The 20,129-nt window shown below is 48.1% G+C and overlaps 2 protein-coding genes across 4 annotated transcripts in view; one reads left to right on the top strand and one right to left on the bottom strand.

Moving 5' to 3' along the window:
- Nucleotides 1-3,311: 3,311 nt before the first annotated feature.
- Nucleotides 3,312-12,666, bottom strand: PNMA2 (PNMA family member 2). 3 transcript variants are annotated; one of them, XM_040490233.1, is made up of 5 exons: nucleotides 12,538-12,665; nucleotides 10,742-10,777; nucleotides 10,356-10,647; nucleotides 9,685-9,817; nucleotides 6,920-9,389 (listed from the first exon to the last, which is right to left on the bottom strand). In XM_040490233.1, exon 5 carries the CDS (start codon nucleotides 8,946-8,948, stop codon nucleotides 7,854-7,856), a length of 1,095 nt encoding a protein of 364 aa, XP_040346167.1. In that variant the 5' UTR covers nucleotides 8,949-9,389; nucleotides 9,685-9,817; nucleotides 10,356-10,647; nucleotides 10,742-10,777; nucleotides 12,538-12,665; the 3' UTR covers nucleotides 6,920-7,853. The 3 variants fall into 3 exon arrangements, 2 of the variants coding, with proteins under 2 accessions (XP_040346167.1, XP_040346166.1); XR_005795015.1 differs by lacking the exons at nucleotides 6,920-9,389; nucleotides 10,356-10,647 and adding an exon at nucleotides 3,312-5,050 and having other exon boundaries at nucleotides 12,538-12,666; XM_040490232.1 differs by lacking the exon at nucleotides 10,356-10,647.
- A 235-nt stretch (nucleotides 12,667-12,901) lies between these two features.
- The window catches only part of DPYSL2 (dihydropyrimidinase like 2), a 130,760-nt gene continuing 123,532 nt past the window's right edge, over nucleotides 12,902-20,129 (top strand). Inside the window, exon 1 of the mRNA XM_040490229.1 lies at nucleotides 12,902-13,400. Within this exon, the coding sequence (XP_040346163.1) occupies nucleotides 13,047-13,400 (354 nt within the window). The 5' untranslated portion in view covers nucleotides 12,902-13,046. The remainder of the gene's footprint in view (nucleotides 13,401-20,129) is intronic.

The following is a 20,129-nucleotide window of genomic DNA, read 5'->3' as shown; positions in this document are numbered from 1 at the left end:
TTATATTCCACCTTAAGAAGCTAGAAAAAGAAATTACGCGCAAAGTAAGGAGACAGAAAATAATTAAGGTAAAAGCAGAAATCAATGAGATAGAAAATTAGCAAATAGAGAAATCAATAAAACCAAAAGTTGTGTTGTTAAAATGATCAGTGACACTGACAAGTCTCTAGTTAGAGTGATCAAGGGGAAAAGAGTAGATGCAAAATATCAGGAATGAAAGTGGGGAATACTAGGGCTCCTACAATCTTGAAAATGATACGAAGGGAATATTATGAACAATACATTTATTATGACACTAAATTTGATCACTTAGGTGAAATGCACAAATCTTAAAATTACCAGAATCAGCTCAATAAAAAATAGAAAATTAGAATGATTTGAATTCATCATTAAAACCTTTCCTTAGAGAGTCACCTGTGTGGCTCAGTCAGTTGGGCATCTAACTCTTGATTTCAGCTCAAGTCATGATCCCAGGGTCGTGGTATGGAGCCCCACATCGGGTTCTGTGCCGAGCATGGAGTCTGCTTAAGATTCTCTCTCTCCCTCTGCCCCTCTGCCCCACTCTCTCTCTCTCTCTCTCAAATAAAACAAACAAACAAAAAACAAACAAACAAAAAACTTTCCTTAGGGGTGCCTGACTGACTCAGTTGGTAGAGCGCATGACTTAATCTCAGGGTCATGAGTTCAAGCCCCACGTTGGGTATGGAGCCTACTTTTTAAAAAAAAAACTTTTTAAATCTTTATTTATTTTTGAGAGAGAGACAGAGTGTGAGCAGGGGAGGAGCAGAGAGAGAGGGAGACACAGAATCTGAAGCAGGCTCCAGGCTCCGAGCTGTCAGCACAGAACCCGATGCGAGGCTCGAATCCATGAACTGTGAGATCATGACCTGAGCCAAAGTTGGACGCTCAACCGACTGAGCCACCTAGGCGCCCCTGGGTTGGGATGATTTTAGAGGCAAATTTTTACTAAACCTGACACAACAAAAAAATCTTTATCCAGTGGTTTAAAGCTGTTATTGCCATGTCTTCTGGTCTGTATATTTTCTCATGAGAAATCAGCAGAATTCCTATGGTTATCCTTTTGTATGTAATATCTTAGTTTCCCTGGCTGCTCTCAAGATTTTCTTGGTTTAGAGCAATTTATTTTTGGTTACAGCAGTTTGACTATGATGTATCTATGCATGATTTTCTTACACTTATTCTGTCTGGGTTGTCTGTTCTCTTATGTTTTGTTCTACTCCTTAAATTTTAATTTCTGTTGCCCTCTCCTTTGTTTCTGACATAGACTGGAAGTGTCAGGAGTAGGGGTGGGTGGGTAGGAGGCATACATGACCTCTTCTCCACTTCTTCTTATTCCTCAATGTACATCACAGTTCCAATCCTTGGGCTGATGACGGTGTTTGTCTACTTCATAAGCAGAAACCCAGTTCAGGCCAACCTGTCCACTCCTGGCACACCACAGACTTCCTGGTAACAGAGCAGGTTTATGTGCCCAGCCCAATGTGCCCAAAGCTTCACTACAACTTGGATGGATTCCTAAGCTGAGCCAAAAATATTCTGGTTACCGATGGAAAGCATTTCATAGCCATGCCGTTGTGCGTTCTGAAGCATCAAAGACCTTTTGAATGGGCCCTGGTGAAGGAGGAATATCTCCCAGGCAGTTTAGCTACTGACAAAATCTAGCAGTCCCTGTGGGGAAGTGGGGATTCCATGGCTCTGCCCATTAGGTGATCTATAAAAGCCCACTCAAGGGCCTGAATATGGCCTGTGGGACCTCTAATGCCTGGTCCTCACCCCACATTGCCACTGGTAGGTCATAAACCCAGGCCAGTAACGAGACTTGGGAGTCCAAAGGATTACTACCTTAGTTTCAGGCCCTGTAATTTGAATCAGTAATTGGCAATTCTGGATTGGTAGATGTTTTCCCCAAGATGGCAGCACGCCTAGTCGTGGACATTTACTGTTGTCTTGGGCTCCTGTCTATTTAGGACCTTTAAAATGTCTACTAGCTACTGATGACGTTTGTGGGTGACAGTGGGGTTTGTGGGGGCCAGAGCCAACGACCAGGAAAGAATTCTTGAAGACATCTCTGGTGCAAAAAGTGAATTCTTGAAGACGTCTTTGGTGCAAAAGGTGATTTTATTAAAGCACAGGGACAGGACCCGTGGGCAAGGAAGAGCTGCCTGGGGACCCTGAGGAGAGACTGGTTATATACTATGGAGTCGGGGGAGATAAAGTCCAGGGGAAGTTTCCAATGAGACTTTCATATGCTAAAGAAGACTCCAGGATAGTGGAGGCCTAGTTATGGTCAGGCTATGGTTGTTTCTCCCCCTAGCAAAGCATTAGCATTAAGATAGTAGGGAGTTGCTGGAGAAACATCTTGCTCTGCCTGCCTCAAGTATTTGTCAATGGGCTGCAGGTTATAAGGAAATTTAATTTTATCTGCCGTTTCCTTCTGCCTTTGTTTCCCACATTAGCTACTATTTGGGATAGCAGGGTTCCCAAGCTCAACAAGTGTCAACAGAGGCTTGCCATCCCTTGTATGGGATTTCACCAGGGAATGCAATGTGACGGCTAGTTAGCAGAACTCAATGGTCTTTATTCCCCCACCTGGTTTCCACTACTTTGCTTTTGTTAACTTATAGTATAGAGTTTACTTTTGTAGAAGCAAATCCTGCCATTTGTGAGCCTGGAGGACATTATGCTAAATGAAATCAGCCAGATATAGAAAGACAAATACTTCATTATCTCACTTACATACGGAGTCTATGAAAGTAGAACTCATGAAAGCAGAGAGTAGAATGGCTGTTACCAGGGGCTGGGCGGCGAGAGAAATGGGAACACGTTGGTCAAAGGGCACAAACTTGCACTTATATAGGATGCGTAAGTTCTGGAGATCTCATGTGCAGCGTGATGACTATACATCTCATGTGCAACATTATGACACTATACTGTGTACCTGACATCTATTGCTAAGAAAATAGATCTTAAGTGTTCTCACGTGCCTGCTCAAGCACACACATGGTAATCACGTGAGGTGATGACTGTGTTAATTAGTTTGATTGTGGAGATCATTTCACAATTTATAGATACATCCAAACATCATATTTCACTCCTTAAATATACACAATTTGTACTTGAAAATTATACCACAATAAAGCTGGAAAAAAGGAAGTTTATTTTTAAAAATTTGTTAATTATTATTCATTTTTGAGAGACAGAGTGTGAGTGGAGGAGGGGCAGAGAGAAAGGGAGGCCCAGAATCTGAAGCAGGCTGAGCTGTCAGCACAGAGCCTGACGTGGGGCTCGAACTTGTGAACGGCGACATCATGACCTGAGCTGAAGTTGGACGCTCAACTGACTGAGCCACCCAGGCATCCTAGAAATTTGCTTTTGTGATGAGTGCTTATTATTTCAAGAAAGCTCTGTTAGTAACTGAGTTAGTTGGGAAAACTGTTGTACCAAGAATCCAGGGAAGACCTTCAATGAGACTGCCTTTAGGCTGTGCAGAGCAGGGGCAGGTCTGGGACAAGATGGGATGGAAGTGAGCCTTCCCCGCATTCTCTGGGGACTTTTTCCTAGGCTCTTAGCCTCAGCACCACCACATCGTCTGGGTTGTGCCTCCCTTTGGTAACCTTTCCCTTCAAGAGTGGGTGGGGGTGGGGCAGATGGGGACAAAGTCTCAGCTGCTGCTTAAAGCACCCCAGACAATTAACGGGCAGCTCCAGCTGGTGTCTTGAAAAATGGATTGAAATCCTACACCATTTTTTTCTTACGATTGAATTGATTTTGGCATCCACTTCTGGAGTTACTCTAGTTTTTATGTTCATCCGCAATGTCAAGGACCACTCGGGCACAGCAGGTTGTGTAATGCAGGTCAGGACCAGGGACAGCTCCGGAGCCTGCTACAGTGGGGAGGCTAGCTTCTGAGAAGCCCATCTATGGACACCATCTTGCACCCCGAGAGGAGTTCTCAATGAGTATAAGTCTTCTCTGAGCAAGCTCAAGGAGCCCTTGGCCCACCCTGAAAGAAAAGGGATGAGGGAGAGGTCTTCTGCTCTGATCATGAATCTTTAGACCGTGCAAAGATTATGCTGGTGGTCAACAAAGCACGAATTCTGAGTGCATTTGACAATTCTGTCTCAGACACTCTTCCTTCACCTCTATGCTTCATTTCAGGCTCCACTCTTTCAAACTCTGGCTTCCAACCATCTTTGCTTTTCCAGGCTCGACTTGTAGGACTCCCTTAGATAATGGCTTATAGTCATTATCTTTTCCTTCCTACTTTTTGTTACTATAGATAACATCTGGCCAGGTGCCATCCTCAATAGGCTCCTCGCAGTGTTGCTTTGCCAACACTCTGTCCAGGCTTGTCAGGACTGCCCCACGGGGAGGTGTGGGGCAGAGGGGGTCAGCTTAGGCCAGGAAAGCATTTGCAGGTGAGGAGGTGATGATGGTGAACTAAATGCCACCAGCAATCTCCAATCTTTCCTGAGATGGGAGACTGAGCAGCTTCCACTCAAGAGACTTGAGGACAGCAGGCTACCAGGAAGACCAGAATCCAATTAACGAATATGGTGCTGAGGTATTTTGCAAGGACTCCGATGATACAGGCTAGTTCATCTAGGACATCATGGAGGATCAAGAAGGCATGGTGGAGGACCTTAATGATCAGCACTGGGAGCATGGACAGGAAGGGCACCGATAATCATCTGGGGTAGCATCTGGGTAGACAGTGGATGACAACAGCATGAAAGGCTTGGCAGGACTGGCTGGTATAGATGGGGATGTCAGATAATACTAAGGCCTTGAGGAAGCCAATGGCCCTGGTGAAAAGTTACCTTCAGCAGGGGACTATGTAATCTTGGAGGCTTCAGTCTCCAAGGGTCAGAACTGGAGACAGACATAGTAAGTATAAGGCAAGACCAATTTTTTAAGAGGTTTTTGCTCTGGTGATGGGGAGAGGGTGTCGGACATCCCTCAGGACACTCATCGTGTAATAGGCCGATCTGCACTGCGCACAGCCCAATGAGGAATCCTCCCCATTGCACTGTAGAAAAGAGGAAAAGAAACAATTCCAAGAAAGTCAACGGCAAGAGGAATTTTCCTCCTACACATCTACACGCTGGAAACTGGCTACATCCCAGAGACGCAACATTTCCCCACTAGGTCGTTTTGTTCTTCTGTGGAGTTACTTGCCTGAGCAAATGAGTTGGAGGTCTCCGAGGGGACTGGCCTCCATCTGTTGTTTCTATGTATTTTACAAGGGAAATTGATGATGGGTAGACTGGGCTCTCTCTCATCCCTGGAGACAAAGCTGAAGTATTCTTATCCCAGCACTCTGCTCTCAGGTTTTCCTATCTAGAAGGGTTCAAGACCTTTTGGCGTTGGTTTGATTTTCTAACCTTACCTATCATATATTTTTTTTAACTAATGAAACTCCTTCTTCAAGTCATAGCTAACACAGAATCATAATACATGAAACAAAAAAACCTCAGAATTTTATTAGCATGTGTTTATTTTATAACCTCACATTTATAACATTTTACTTTGTATATTGTCAATAATTGAGAACAATGAGGAGATTTTTATGACTACAAGAAACCATGAAATCAGGGTGTACTGGATGACAAATGTTATCACTTTGGTGAGCCGTATTAAAAAAAATTATAACTTAGGACGAAATGATCACCAATGGTAACTTTAAAAAAAATGCTTTTCTTACAATCTCAGGATATTCTTCAGTTAAAGTTAGCCACAAATCAGAAAGAATAATTTATTGTTTCAAAGTCAAATCACTAACAATAGTCTTTAACAATGGCTGGAATACTTATCACAAAGATAACAGACAACAAGCACTCAAACGTAGCTAAAATGGTTCCTAATGCAATGTCGTCACAACTGACTGACAGATTCCGTACTTACTTGTTACGGCACAACTCTTAGAATAAAGACAGCATGCATTGAACAGACAGGAAGTATCATGAAAATCATGGGTCTTAACGCATTAAAGGCTTTCTGTGTTCCAGACATCATGCTAAGTGATTCAAAGGCATTATGTCATCTGAGCCTAACGACAACCCTATTCTATTATTTTCCCATTTTCCTGATGAGGAAACTGATGTTCAGAGAAGGTGAGCAATTGTTCTTTGTATACAAAAAGCTATCGTGACGCTAGAGATCAACTAGCATTTTTTTTTAACGTTTATTTATTTTTGAGACTGACAGAGACAGAGCATGAACGGGGAGGGTCAGAGAGAGGGAGACACAGAATCCGAAACAGGCTCCAGGCTCTGAGCTGTCAGCACAGAGCCCGACGCGGGGCTCGAACTCACGGACCGTGAGATCGTGACCTGAGCCAAAGTCGGACGCCCAACCGACTGAGCCACCCAGGCGCCCCGAGATCAACTAGCATTTAACGGAATGGTGCTCATTTATGCTCTACGGGGGCACACTACGTCACTGGACATGCATGGACGTGACTTAAACACCTGTGAGATGCCATCACTTCCTTAATCTATGAACGCTTACGAGAAGTCCAGCTATGTGCTCAGATGTCACAAGGGGACCTTACTTCCATGGTCTGCACAAAATGAGTCCATCTGGAAACAGAAGTGAGCCCGTGGCTGGGTGCCAGTGTGTGAACATTTGGGTATCAACACACTTGAGTCTATCTGTTTTCTAGTAGAGCTCGGGAGAGTTTAAAGTACATGTTAAAGGTGGACAGGCTGAAAAATCTCTGCAGAACCGTAGAGCACAATTTGAAAGCCACCATCACAGCGGACAGAGGGTTAGCAAGAGGCAGAGAGTTCCAGACTTGTGGCTCGGCTCTGCCACTGCTTAGCGTTTCGATCCCGAGAACCCCACTTGACTCATCTGAGCTTCATTTTCTTTCTCTTTCAGAAAGAGCAAAATTATACCGTATTGGGGTTCCCGGGCACATTAAATGAGATGTGTGTAAACCAGCTGGCACATAATAGACCCTCAATAAATACAGGCTCCTTTCCTCTCCTCTTTCCCTTTGGTCACCCCTAAAAATCTTTTCCAACCAGAATGGTCTGCTCGCTGAATCCAAACGCGGCCTGCACACCCTCCCTCGCAGGCAGCCTTCCTGTAGCGTCTGCCCTTTCTCGAAAGTGCTTCTCTCACACCGTAGCTCTCTCTCTTGAAGGCAGGGATTGGGCTGAGTTGTCTGTGTCTCGAGGGCCTAACACAGTGCCTGGAACCGGCCATTCGACACACGGCAGAGAAGTGGAGGAGTGCTTCCCGAGCGAAGAAAGAAAGACACATAGCAGTGGGGGTGGCCGTATTCATTTGGTAGTGGCACTTCCACAGGTGTCGTGACTGACACCCGGGATTATCTAGCGTCTCACATGCCGAGGTCATGTCCTCGGTGAGCCGGTGAGCTCGCTCCGAGAGCATGGCCCAGGCTTGTGGGGTTACGATTCTCACCTCGGTGAAGAGTGCCTCACACGGCTGGCTACTCAGAGGGGATGTGCTGATTTGAGGAAGGAACATAGCCGAGGAGTCAAAGGGGTTAGAGGTTAAACAGATTACAAAAGGTGTTCTTTTCCTGCATCACTTCTTTCTTCTGCTGTATGGGTGCACGACTTTGGTCTATTTGGGAAACGGGAAATGTCGCGGGTTCCTTCAGGCTTCCTATTCCTTACTTGGAACTTCGTCCTTTATTAATAATCTACGTAGGGCCCAAGAAACTCTCTGGTATTTTTTCTTAGAAAGAAGAATCAAGACCTGGCGCCGAGGCCTCGGACAAAAATAGCCACGTGGTCTCAGCGGGGTACAGCAAACCTCCCCGGGGCGCACTGGCTGTGGGTCCCGCCCTGAGATGGTTTTTAGTCCTCTGTCTCGTTATCCCAGGGGCCATAGCCATCCCCTTCATCTGGCTCTTCAATATTCTCGTTTTCAAAAGAGGCCTCTTCCTCCTCTTCCTCCCGGATTACCTTCATTAACTCCAGGAAGCTGGGAGGCGGCCCTTGATCTTTCAGTTCTCTCAGCCTACACCAAAGGACTTCGCTGAGGCTGGCCCCGGCCATGACCTGCTCCAGGCGGACCTGATCTGCGATATTCCTGGGGATGGCGCGTTTCTCCACGGCGCGCCGGAGCAGGGTTTCTAACCGCAACACGTAGGCGGAGACCTTCTCCCCCTCCTCCTGGTACGTCTTCAGGTATTTCACCTGGGAGGTCCTGCGGCTCTCCAGGTTTCCAAACACTTGCTTAAACGCCTCCAAACACTCTTCCACGCTTATGGCTGCATTGTCTGCCTGCACTATATGCATGAGGTCCAGGGCAGGGCCACGCAGGCTTTCCATCAACCACCTTTTCTTTTCTGCCTCTGCTACCGGCCACTCTTTGACGATCTCAGTGGCCTGTTCCAACCAGATTTCAAAGGGCTCTTCCTCTGGGGCGGGCACGGCGCTCCCCGAGAATACTCTCAGTTTCCGGTATCTCATGGGTAGCAGGGGCTGAGGGGCATGAGCTATCGCCTGTCCCAACACGTGAGCCAGTAACTCTGGGGACACGCAGGGCACCGTGGCTGGAGACAACCCCTCGTGCCCGAGGGCTCGGAACATACCGGAGACTGTCTGCCCCTCTTTTTCCAGAAAGAGGTTCAGTCGTTCCAGAAATTCAGTGTCCTGGTTAGGGGTCTTAAAGATCACTTTCCAGACACCCCCCTTTCCCTGAACCTCACTGGGGATCACCGAGACATCAGTATCCTCCATAAGCTCTAGTAAGACAGCATTGGCATTGTCCTGCTTCCTGAATATTTTGCCGAGCAGCCTATACCTGCCCAGAGACTTTAAAGTCTCCTGGAGAACCCCCTGAATCTCAGCCTCATCACAGTCCACTGGTATCCCCAGAACCATCAGCGATTTCTGATCATCCACGCTCATTATCCTGCACCAGTCCTCTAACAGTGCCAGCGCCATCGTCCGAGTATTTGCTCCAACTCTATGGGTACCGATTAGTTTGTGGTGTGGACAGGCACTGCCTATCAGGACTCAGAATATCCTGGCTCAGCTCCTGAACTTGCACCCCACCAGGGAATGCGTCCCAGGCCACTCCAACAGCGGCCCCAAAGTCTTCTGGACCAATCACCCTTACTTGCCCAGGGGCAAGAACTCAGCTAGGACAGCATCACTGCCTGTGGCTCTGCAGTCCGGTGGCCGCTGATGCTCTCCCCGACGCTGGCAGCCACACAGTGGCACTGACCCTTCTCCGACTGCCCGAGGCACCTGCAAGAGCTGCTTTTGTGACTCCCCCAGTTTCTGCTGCCTCTCCTCACCTCTCCTTTTGCTAGCTAGCGGGGTAAGGCCTCCACTCTGGCACCCAGAACTCCCGGAGAGAAGTGTCACAGCAGGCTTGGACTCCTAGTGAAACAATGGTCAGTTTTACCACACAGCCCTCTCTTTCCCAGGAAGCACTGTGCTTTGGTTCAGGACAGAAGTGGGGGGAGACCAGGGCTTCCGTCTCACGTTGGATTTGCACGTGTCCCACTCTGTCAGACCTCTTCTTTGCTTAGAGTTCTCTTGGGGACCCTCCCACATCTGGCTCCCCCACCTTCCGCTCATCAGTCATGCCAATTAACGTCTGAGCCCTGGTTATGGATGGACAGGACTCAAGATTTTCCCCATGTGAAAAATGAAATCAGATGTGAACAGATACCTGTTCAGGCGCTCCAACTGTCCTGTGAGAGTCACCAGCTTATGTATTCAGCTTCCAGAAAAGGAAGATGTCACCCAGCTCCACGCAATGGATGTGTTTGGGTCTTTCTTAGCTCCAGCCAAGCCAAGCTCCCCTGTTACACATAAATAATAATAGTATTTATTTATGGCTTGATAACATCCAGTGATGAGGGCTGTTAAAATGATTTAAAAACATGACACTCCTTTACAATTTAATTAAATCTACCAAACCATATTGAGTTGGTGCATTCCTTTGATTTAACATCCAATTATTTAAAATCAAGCTAGAAATCACTCAAACATTAAAAGCCAATTTAATATAGATATAACAATATAACATATACTACACTTTAACATAACATAATAATATAGGTATACCAATTTAGGTCCAGCAATCTAACACAAAACAAAACAAAACAAAACAAAATCTCAGGACCAAATAAGTTAAGCTTGGAATTATGAATCCATTCTCTTTCGTTAGGTCTGGGCAGGCCTCGCAAATGCACAACGAGGTGTTTCTTTTGCTGTGAATGTTAAAAATGCTTCCTAGCACTTACGCCTGAATGAGTCATTTGAGCACAAGGTAAGAGAGGAAGCACATCTGTGGACAGTGGTAGACACCGGGTGACGCAAAAAGGAAAGGCTTCCTACCGTCTCCCAGTTACTGCCGTGGAGTGTGTGTTAATGGGCTACGAATATGCTTCTGTCGGCCTGAAGAATCCCCCTCAGTCCAAACGGGGTCCATATGCCACAGATGCCAGCCTACAGCTTTAATGTCAACTGCTCCTGCTGCAGGCACGTTTTCTAAGACCTTCTGGAAGGTGCCAAAGGGGCAGGAGCACAAACCCTGGATTCCGCTCTCAGCCAGCAGCCCCAGGGATCGGAGCCCAGGGGTTTCTCCATGCCACCCCTTCCCTTCTAAGATATGGGGGTAACCTTCCTCCTGTTTTAATGTTGAGAGGAAACATGAGATGTAAAAAGGCAGGAAGACACATCCCAAGGTCTACATAATAGAGGTCATGCTGAGGTTAGGCTACCTTTGGGTGGCTTCTTCTTCCAAAGGCAATCTTTACCTGCAATGGAAATAATCGGACATGAGAAAAATGTAAAACTCTTGCATTTTCTCAAGTAAAGATGGGATAAGTTGGAAAAGGAATCAGCTTTTCTGCTGTAATTCTTGGCTCATTTAGATAGTGACCTTGGTCAAAGCGCCCCAATCTCTCTAAGTCTGGTTCCTGCTCCGGAAATCGGTCACGAGTCATGGGAGTCATGGGTCTGCCCTGGGTAGGCAATGATGTCATTCTTGTGGAAGCAGTTCATTCAAATGCGAAGCACATCTGACGCAAAGTCCAAAGGCCCGCCTCTGGTTCCCTCAGCACCCCCCCCCCCCCCGGCCCGCCAGACATTCCTCTCCTCCCTCAGTCTCCAGTTCTCAGCTGGGGCCACCTTCCCACCTGCCATGATGGGCTCATCTTCAAACTGTGATTGATTGCCCTCCAAATTTAACTCCATTCACCGAAGTATCCCTCACGATTTGGGGGGAGGGTATCCGTACTGAATCCTGCCAGGGACAAGGGCTGATGATGAGGATAGAGCCTTGCTCTGAGCTATAGTCTTGTGGTAGAAACAGCTTCTCCTAGCCCAAACCCACCCTAGTTACTGAGCATGCCCAGATTTCCGTCTCCAGCCGCCAAGGGTTGGGCATCATTTCTGCAGGATTTTGCCACTGTGGAAAGAGAGGGCGGGGCTGTAATCGACCAGGGGCAGGGATTGGTACGTGGAAGGGACGTGGGGACAGAAATAAGCAATAAAAGACTCTCAGAGACGGTGTTACCGGCATAAATCAAAATGCCCCTTATCTGCCCACCAACCCAGTAGCTGTGGATGGTTCAGCCTCACATACATACCAAGTCCCACACACCCTTTCCCGGTGGGGCGTCTCACAACTCAAGCCATGACCACAGACAGGACCCCATCTCCTACTCCACCACTGAATTCGCGCGCGCGCAATTTACGTCCCAGGCACTTGGCGTCTGGCAACCCGGGAAACCCCGCGGCTGTGGCGCAGTGCGCAACCAGGGCGGGGATCTAGGTGGGGCGTGCAGGGCGCCCAGAAGGGCTGGGGATTTGGGGGAGTGGGATTCAATCCTGGCCCCCCCCCTTTTTTTTTTTGGCGGGGAAGGCGGGGCAGACAATACCAAATCAAGACTCTTCTGGCCCTTCTTGGTCTTGGCGCAGTGGCGCAGTTAAGAGACGTGACACCTCCGGGCAATATAGCAGGTCTCTACCCTTTCCTACTTCAAGTCGCCGTTCGGTGCCCGAATTTGCAGAATGCACTTTTTGTTACAGTCCCAGACCACACACCTAAGTCTTTATTCCCCCCTCTCCTTTGCTACGCCCCTCTGCATTTCTCCCCGCCCGCTAGCGCCCCCCACCCCCACCACTGTGGGCGCAGCGAGAACCTTCTCGTTTCAATCTCTGCCCACAGCAGCCCACCACAAGGCCCGTGGGTGAACAAGGTTTGGTGCCCCCTGCCTCGTAAGGCCTCCACCTCTCCAAACGGTCTGCGCCATCCCTTCCCCATCGTCAGTGCTGCCCCTTTCCCTCCTCCTGGGTGTCCAGGCGTCAGCCGGTTGGTCCCTGTTGCCCCATCCATTAGCTCACACCCTCGCTGAGGGGTGGGGGTCCTCCCTCGGGTGGGCCCTCGCACCTGGCCCACCTCTGCAATGCGGTGGGGGAGAGGGTCCTGGGCCAGGCAGGTGGGGGCGACGGGCGTGGAGTCCAGAGGCCGCGCCCCCGGCCTTCGCCCCTGCGTGCCCTGCCCCATACTTACCCTGGCGCAGAGATCGGTCAGCCGACCCTCCGCTTCGCATCCATTAGCGGGTGGTCTGGCCGCTTCACTTCCGGAGCGCGGGGCTCTAGGCGGCGGGGCCTTCCCCTCACTACCCGGAGCTCGGCTCCCCTCCCCTCCCCTGCGCCGCGCCGCGCCCCGCCCCCGCCCCGCCCGCGCCTCCCTCCTCCCGCCGCTGCCGGGAACTGGCAGCCTCTTCGCTCCCGCTGCCGCAGCGGCCGCCCTCCCAGACCCAACTTTGCTGGTCGCTGGAGCCGGAGCGGCGGCGGGGGGCGTGGGCAGGGAGGGGAGAAAGCGGGGTCAGAGGGAGGGACCGGGAGGGGTGGGTCGCTCGCTCGCTCGCCAGCCCTCCTTCCTTTCTGTACACCTTGCGGCAGGCAGAGAGCGGCAGCCGCGGCAGCAGCCAGGGGGTTTGTGCACAGAGAGAGGCCGACTTAGGGACCGGCAGACGGACGGACGGACAGAGCGGACCCTCCCCGAGCTCCCGCGCCATGGCCGAGAGGAAGCAATCCGGGAAGGCGGCAGAGGACGAAGAAGTCCCTGCCTTTTTTAAAAACCTGGGCTCAGGCAGCCCTAAGCCCCGGCAGAAATTCTGTGGCATGTTCTGCCCGGTGGAAGGGTCCTCCGAGAACAAGACCATCGATTTCGACTCGTTGTCCGTGGGCCGGGGCTCGGGGCAGGTGGTGGCTCAGCAGCGGGACGTCGCCCACTTGGGCCCGGACCCGCAGCCGCCGTACTCCCGGCAGGGCCGGCGCGCCGGCGGGGAGCCATCTGTTGAATCGAGCCGGAAGGTGGAGATCCGGCGGGCCTCGGGCAAGGAAGCCCTGCAGAACATCTACGACCAGGTTGGTATGGGGGGTGGGGGGTGTTTGAGACTCAGGACCAGACGCGGGGATCGCCCCTCCTTCGCCCCCTTTCCAGCTCGGTGGAGAACCGGTCATCCCAGCGTGCCCACCGTCCTGCCTCGCAGGAATATTGCATCCTTGAATCTGTACATGCACCCCGCCCTACTTGCCCCTTCTCGGTGCAGGGTGCCCAGAGGCTCGGGCTCGGCCGTGGGCGGCTGTGCGCCCACAAAGGCTGCCCGCGCCTCCCTCGGCCTGGGAGGTGGGGGGCGGGGGTAAAATATGAACCGATGCCGGGTTGGGGGGCGCATGGTAGTGGGGGGAGGGAGGCATGAACCGATTCCATTCTTCTTAAATCCTTCCGGGCGGCTTCCGATTGCAGTTGTGGCTGGGTGCCCCACCCTTTTTTGATGCATCTCGGAGCGTGCAGTGGAGGGTTCGCGTGCAGGCCCGAAAGCTCCCCGGGGTTCGGGAGGGGCGGGGGCTTCGACAGCCTCTCTCCGCCTCGCCCTGCTCGCTCTCGCACCGTCTCATCTCCGGCGCCCTCGGTGCTCCAGTCCTGAGCTCGGAGGCCAGGACCATGGTCAGCGCCTCCGCGCTCCGCCTGGGAGGATCTCACCGCCCTGACTCCTGCTCGCCGCGTGAAAAGGGGGAGGTTGTGGAGTCACCCAAGGAAACCGAGACGCTCGTAAATAGCCCATGTGGAGAACAAAGTTCCGCTAAGTATCTCAGCAAGGGCTTCCCAGAGCGCATCCCCCACCCCCGCCGCTATTTGGGAGGTGCTTTGGGGATGGAGACTTAGTGGTTTATGTTCAAAGGGTGAAAAGAAAAGAAAAGGGAAAAAAAAAATCCCTCAACAGTTTGAATAGATTGCCAAAGATGCATTAGACGCCCTATACGTGTTAATGGAGAAACAAAGAAGACCAATTTGGCAAAATATAGAAAATATTCGTTATCTCTGGCAATTATGAACAGTGTGCATTTTAAGTACTGTAGTCTTCTCGCACCACATTTTTTCTTTATCAGGGTGACCTTCACACTTGTGCATTTTCCCTCCACATTCTTAATTTCTCAAGCGATAAATTCCAGTGTGAAATGTTTCAACACTTGTTTTTTGTTTCTCTCCCATGCCCACTGGTGAAGATGAGAAATCAGTCAGTGATTGATTACTGAATACCTATTGTGTGCCTTGCCTTTTGGGGCAGGGAGAATGTTAGCTATAGAAAGTTCAAGGTGATTTCTTCTTAAGGGGCTTTCAGAGTCATTGGGAGTGGTCTATGCATATTCACTGAGCAATTCCACAAGCATTTACTTGATATTCAGGTTGTGTGCTGACGGTGAACGCATGGAGAACAATTAAGAGTTGGAGATAATGGCCAGAACGTTTCCTGACCCAGCACAGAATTTTGCAGCTTTTGACATTTATTGTACCAGTTCTAGGAAAGATAAGCCATTTACTGTCATTTTCAAAAGGTGGGGCAATTAATTACTTGAGTCCTCCTCCCTCGGCTCTGTCCTCTGATATCCATATTTCACTATGAGTCAACCTGAAGCACCTAATCCAAATAACTCACTTGAATCCCAGTGATCAGACAACTGAAGCAAAAGTTTCGAATAATGTAAGTTATGCTGAAAGGTGAGTGAGTGTGAAATTCTTTTCCATGTGAATACATTAGATGAGAGCCAAACCATGATCATAATGCATAAAACATGGTTGTGTGAGTATTCTTATCTTCAACAAGTTGTGCTGGTAATTCTAATGTTCTAAAGGGAGCAGAAAAATGCCTTGAGATAAGGGAGGGATTATTTAAAAAAAAATGGCTGATTAGGGGGCAGAGGTTGAGAATGGCCATCCTTATAATGATGGCAGTGAATTAAAACTCACGTTTGAAAGGCAAAGTTTCACTGGGTTGAATAACACATCTCTTTTCTTGTCCATTTAGAACCCTAGATGTTTGATTATGAGCTTCTTGTTTGAACACTCCCTGATTTTGTGTTGATTTTATTTGTTTTTAAGAGAGAGAGAGAGAGAGAGAGCACAAGCGTGTGTGTGTGTGTGTGTGTGTGTGTGTGTGTGTGTGTGTAGCACAGAGAGAGGGAGACACAGAATCTGAAGCAGGCTCTAGGCTCTGAGCTGTCAGCACAGAGCCCGAAGCGGGGCTCGAACTTGTGAACGGCGAGATCATGACCTGAGCTGAAGTTGGACACTTAACCGACTGAGCCACCCAAGTGCCCCAAACACTTCCTGACTTTAGTAAAAATTCAAAATTGTAAACCTAGTGTGCATGGAAGAGGAGATTCGAAGAGGACATACCCAATCAAGATCCCAGCCACTTTTGGCCTCTGCAAACCCACATTTGCTTTAGTTGCCCAGTTTTTAGCAACAGAGGGTGATTCTGGCTTATTTATTTTTTTTATTTTTTTTTATTTTTTTGTGCAGCTTCTCCTGAATTTTCACTCAGTCTTTCCTTATCACATAAGGGATTATTTTCACTCATGATTAAGAGCACTTACCAGGATCAGTACTAACAGGGGTTGAATATTTCATGTCTATATAAGAGAGAAAAGGTGTGTGTGTGTGTGTGTGTGTGTGTGTGTGTGTGTGTGTAATAATGGTGATTTTAAAAGCACTGTTGGGCCCATGATTTTGATTGGCTCGAGTAGTCATCACTTAATGTTCAGCTAATGAGCAACGTGACTGCCAGCATCTCAGTGCATTCCTGTCTGAAGCCCTGGCACACAGAGAGGAGGAGAGTGAGTGGACCCCAGGGCCCCTGACCTGCATCCACCCTCCTCCCCTGAATCTGCATTTATAAGGTATTGTTAATGTATGGTTGGTTAGAAGTGGCTTTGCCCACCTGTCACACTAGGGGGACTGTTGTTCCCCTAGCAAGGTTTTGGGAATTGAGGGAACAGACGGCCCTCGCCCAGATGCCATGTGGCTTGTGGGAGATGAGTGTCTGCGTTTGCATTTAGAGGTGTTAGCAGGTAAGCCCCAGAAAAAAATGGGTGTGGCTTTGGTTGGGATGTTAGGTCTTGGTGAAGGGTAGGAGCCTATGTAGTGAATATGAGTGAGGAAAGCTGCCTCTTTACTCTGTTTTCCTTTGTGTCCTTGGGAAGGTCCACGTTGGGCTCCAATGAGGTTAAATTGATTAGCACCTATGAAGGACTCTGAGCCTCTTGGAGGAGAGAGAAGGGCAGTATTGGTCTAATTCCTCCTCGCCAGTGCCCAGGGGTCCCTCAGTCTCCTCCCTTCCTCTTAAGAATTCCCTCTATTCCACCTCAGACACAGTTTAACCAAGGCTGCTGGATGGTGAGCCTCCCTTTCAAAGGAGCTCCCAGGCCCTTCTTTCTGTGGCAAACCCATGTGGACTAGAGTGGCTGGGGAATGATTCTCCATTTCTCCAGGGCAGATGCCAGTGTGTGAACTATGTAAGAGTGCTGCTGAACTTGACAAAATTCCTATCTATGAAATGTTTCTGATATTCCCTTTCGTTGGGTGTCCCTCTGTCTCCTCTCCCCAGGTTGATTAGCTTCAAGCCCTGGGTGCCCTCTGCTGCCCTCTTATTGTTTTTTGTTTTTGTTTTTGTTTTTTTGCTGCCCTCTTATTGTTCAATGCCGTTGTTCCCCCATTCTGATGGTGGCGCCCATTCTAGATCTTTCTTCCTCCAACCAACGGGTTCTGAAATCACTCTTCTCCTTTGCCCTCTCTTCTCTTATTCAAAAATCCCTTCCTTGTGTTTATCTTAGAGAGAAATCCCGATGATGAACGCTTCCATCTGTTATGTGAATGACTGATACATAAGCTGTCCTCAGAGATACTTGTTTGGTAATAGACTAGCCCGTTCAATGAAATGAACATATAGGTAGCCAAATATATGGTAAAGATTTGGCTGGAAGCCAAGAACAAGGGCATTCATTGATACTTTAGAGGTCACATTGTGTCAAAAGAGCAACACAAATAGGAATATTTGTTCAGGATTCCAAAAGCCCAAGACCCATCTGGCATTAAAGGGAGAGGAGTGCTTGGGGAGGAGAAGGATATGGTGAGAATTCACACTTATTGGTTGCCCTTGAGTTGCCGAGTGATTATTGAACTAATCATGTAACCAGTTAAACTAAAAAAATAATTGTGGGTGTGCTTGGGTGGCTTAGTTGATGAAGTGTCTGGTTCTTGATCTCAGCTCAGGTCTTGATTCCAGGGTCATGAGTTCAAGCCCTGCATTGGGCTACATGTGGGGGTGGAGCCTACTTAAAATAAAATAAAATAAAATAAAATACAATAAAATAAAGTCAAATAGTGGTGAAATACACAAAACATAAAATTTATCTTAATCATTTTTAAATAGACAATTCAATAGTATAAATACACTCATGTTTTGTGCAACCAGTCTACAGAACTTTTCATCTTGCAAAACCGAAACTCTGCACCCATTAAACAATAACTCCCCATTCCTTCTGCCCCCAGCCCCTGACAACCTCCATTTTACTTTCTGTCTCTGTAAATTAGGCGACTCTAGATACCTCGTGTAAGTGGCATCATACAGTTTTGTCTTCTTGTGACTGGCTTCTTTCACTTAGCTTAATGTCCTCAAGGTTAAATCAAGTTATACCACGTGCCAGGATGTCTTTCTTTTTTTAAGGCTGAGTAATATTCCTATAGTTAAATTTTAATAAGTCATTGATGACTGAAAATTTGTTGCTCAATTAATAGATCTGCAGTGAATTAATTGTGGAAGGAAGCAAGAAAGGTTATATTGAAGATGATGTATTCGATATTCCCTTTCATTGTGTGTCCAGTGTGGGGTCCACGACCTGAATAAAAGAAAACTCCCACCAGCTAAACAGCCTCTACCATACGTCTCCCTTGTAGCTCAAGGGTGGAGAGGGAAATTGCTGCCATCGAACCTCCAGTGACAACATCTGGTTGAATGTCGCATGGTTCACAAACTCACGGGCCATGGAAATCAGGAATGGGCTGGGCATTTTCCTACCCTTGGTAAAGATGGGCCAGTTATTCTTGTGGGTCCTTTGGTGCTAGTGTTCCTCTCTTCTTCCTTGAGAAGAAGGGAGCGTCAGAACTGATCATGGAGAGGGGGGCGCCTGGGTGGCTCAGTCGGTTGAACCTCTGACTTCAGTTCAGGTTATGATCTCGAGGTTGGTGAGTTCGAGCCCCATGTTGGGCTCTGTGCTGACAGCTCGGAGCCTGGAGCCTGCTTTGGATTCTGTGTCTCCCTCTCTCTCTCTGCCCCTCTCCCACTCGCGCTCTGTCTCTCTCTGTCTCTCAAAATAAATAAACATTTAAAAATTTAAAAGAATTGACCGTGGATTTGAATGTATACTGCCAGTGAATGTCAGAGCTTGAGAGAGACTTAGTGCAATCGCCTCGTTCTAGCAGTGGAGAAAGCGATGCCCAGAGAAATTGTGCTTCACCCCACGGAATTCAGGTGGTGTTTTCAGGATTAGGATGGAGACCTGTCACTGCCCAGTCCCACCGCAGTCCTGTACCAGTAAAACCTTGTTATTTCGGTAGCGTTGCGTAATTCCAGAATGTACATTTACTTTCTAGATCTTATATTTTAGAATGTGTAGAATGCGTATTATTTTAACACTTGCCTCAACACGTTCTGATATGAGCATTTTCCTTTTCTGTAAATAAGGACATTGAGATTTAGTGATGTTTACTGACCAATCCCAAGGGCTTGACCTAGGACCTGAACCAAGGTTTCCTGACTCAGTCCCATACTTCTCGCAACACACCATTCTGTGATTTCACTCCACTGCAAGAGAGAGTGAGGTTAAAGGTGCGTTTAAATTTTGCAGGCAAAATATTTCATATCCCTTTACACTTAATATGTTCTATGGGGTAGGCCCTGTGCCAAATGTTTGATGTGCGCAATCTTATTAATCCTAAGGTAACTAAGGAGGCACTACAGTTACCCTTAATTTGCAAAAGAAATGCCTGAAGGTGAAAGAAACTTGCAAAGCAGCTAGCTAACTAACCAAGCCAGAGGCAGGGTTTGAACCAGGTCTATGTGACTAAATAGCCTTTGTTTTTGTTGTTGTTGTTTTAGTGTTTGTTTGTTTACTTATTTATTTATTTATTGAGAGAGGGAGGGAGGGGCAGAGAGAGAGAGAGGGAGAGAGAGAATCCCAAGCAGGCCCCACACTGTCAGCGAGAAGCCCGACGCGGGGCTTGAACTCCCGAACCGTGAGATCATGACCTGAGCAGAAACCAAGAGTCAGATGCTTAACCGACCGAGCCATCCGGGCGCCCCATGAATTGCTTTCTCTATAATTATTCTTTAACTTATTTTATCTCCGAAGAATTATTACAAAATAGTTCTCAGCGCTTACCTTTTTGCTTGTTTTCTGTGTTTCAGTGTACGCTTTCAGGCCCTTTATACAAAGGACTGTTGATCTGGCTTCATGAATGTGTCCCAAACTGCTGCTGTCTCGTCCATCATTTTTTTTTTTTTTTTAAACACAAGCAATGTCTTCAAATATCATGGGGACACAGGCCAACTCTGACAGTGAAAATGACATGCTTTGCTAAGATTAGAGCAGCGTGATGATTTTTCCACTTGATGTAAATCATGAACCACAAGCAAATAATGAGGGGACCATCAACAGAAGCATTGGCAGGTGGGCTGATGGGTACTTGAGTTCGGTGGGCGGCAGCCTGTGGCAAAGGCTGGTGGCATAGGCCACGAGCTGCACACAAATAGT

This window comes from Herpailurus yagouaroundi, unplaced genomic scaffold, assembly GCF_014898765.1.
Source record: "Herpailurus yagouaroundi ecotype Mexico unplaced genomic scaffold, PumYag 181, whole genome shotgun sequence".
NCBI lineage: Eukaryota > Metazoa > Chordata > Mammalia > Carnivora > Felidae > Herpailurus > Herpailurus yagouaroundi.
The sequence above is the reverse complement of the archived record's forward strand: the minus strand, read 5'-3'. Positions and strand labels throughout refer to the sequence as shown.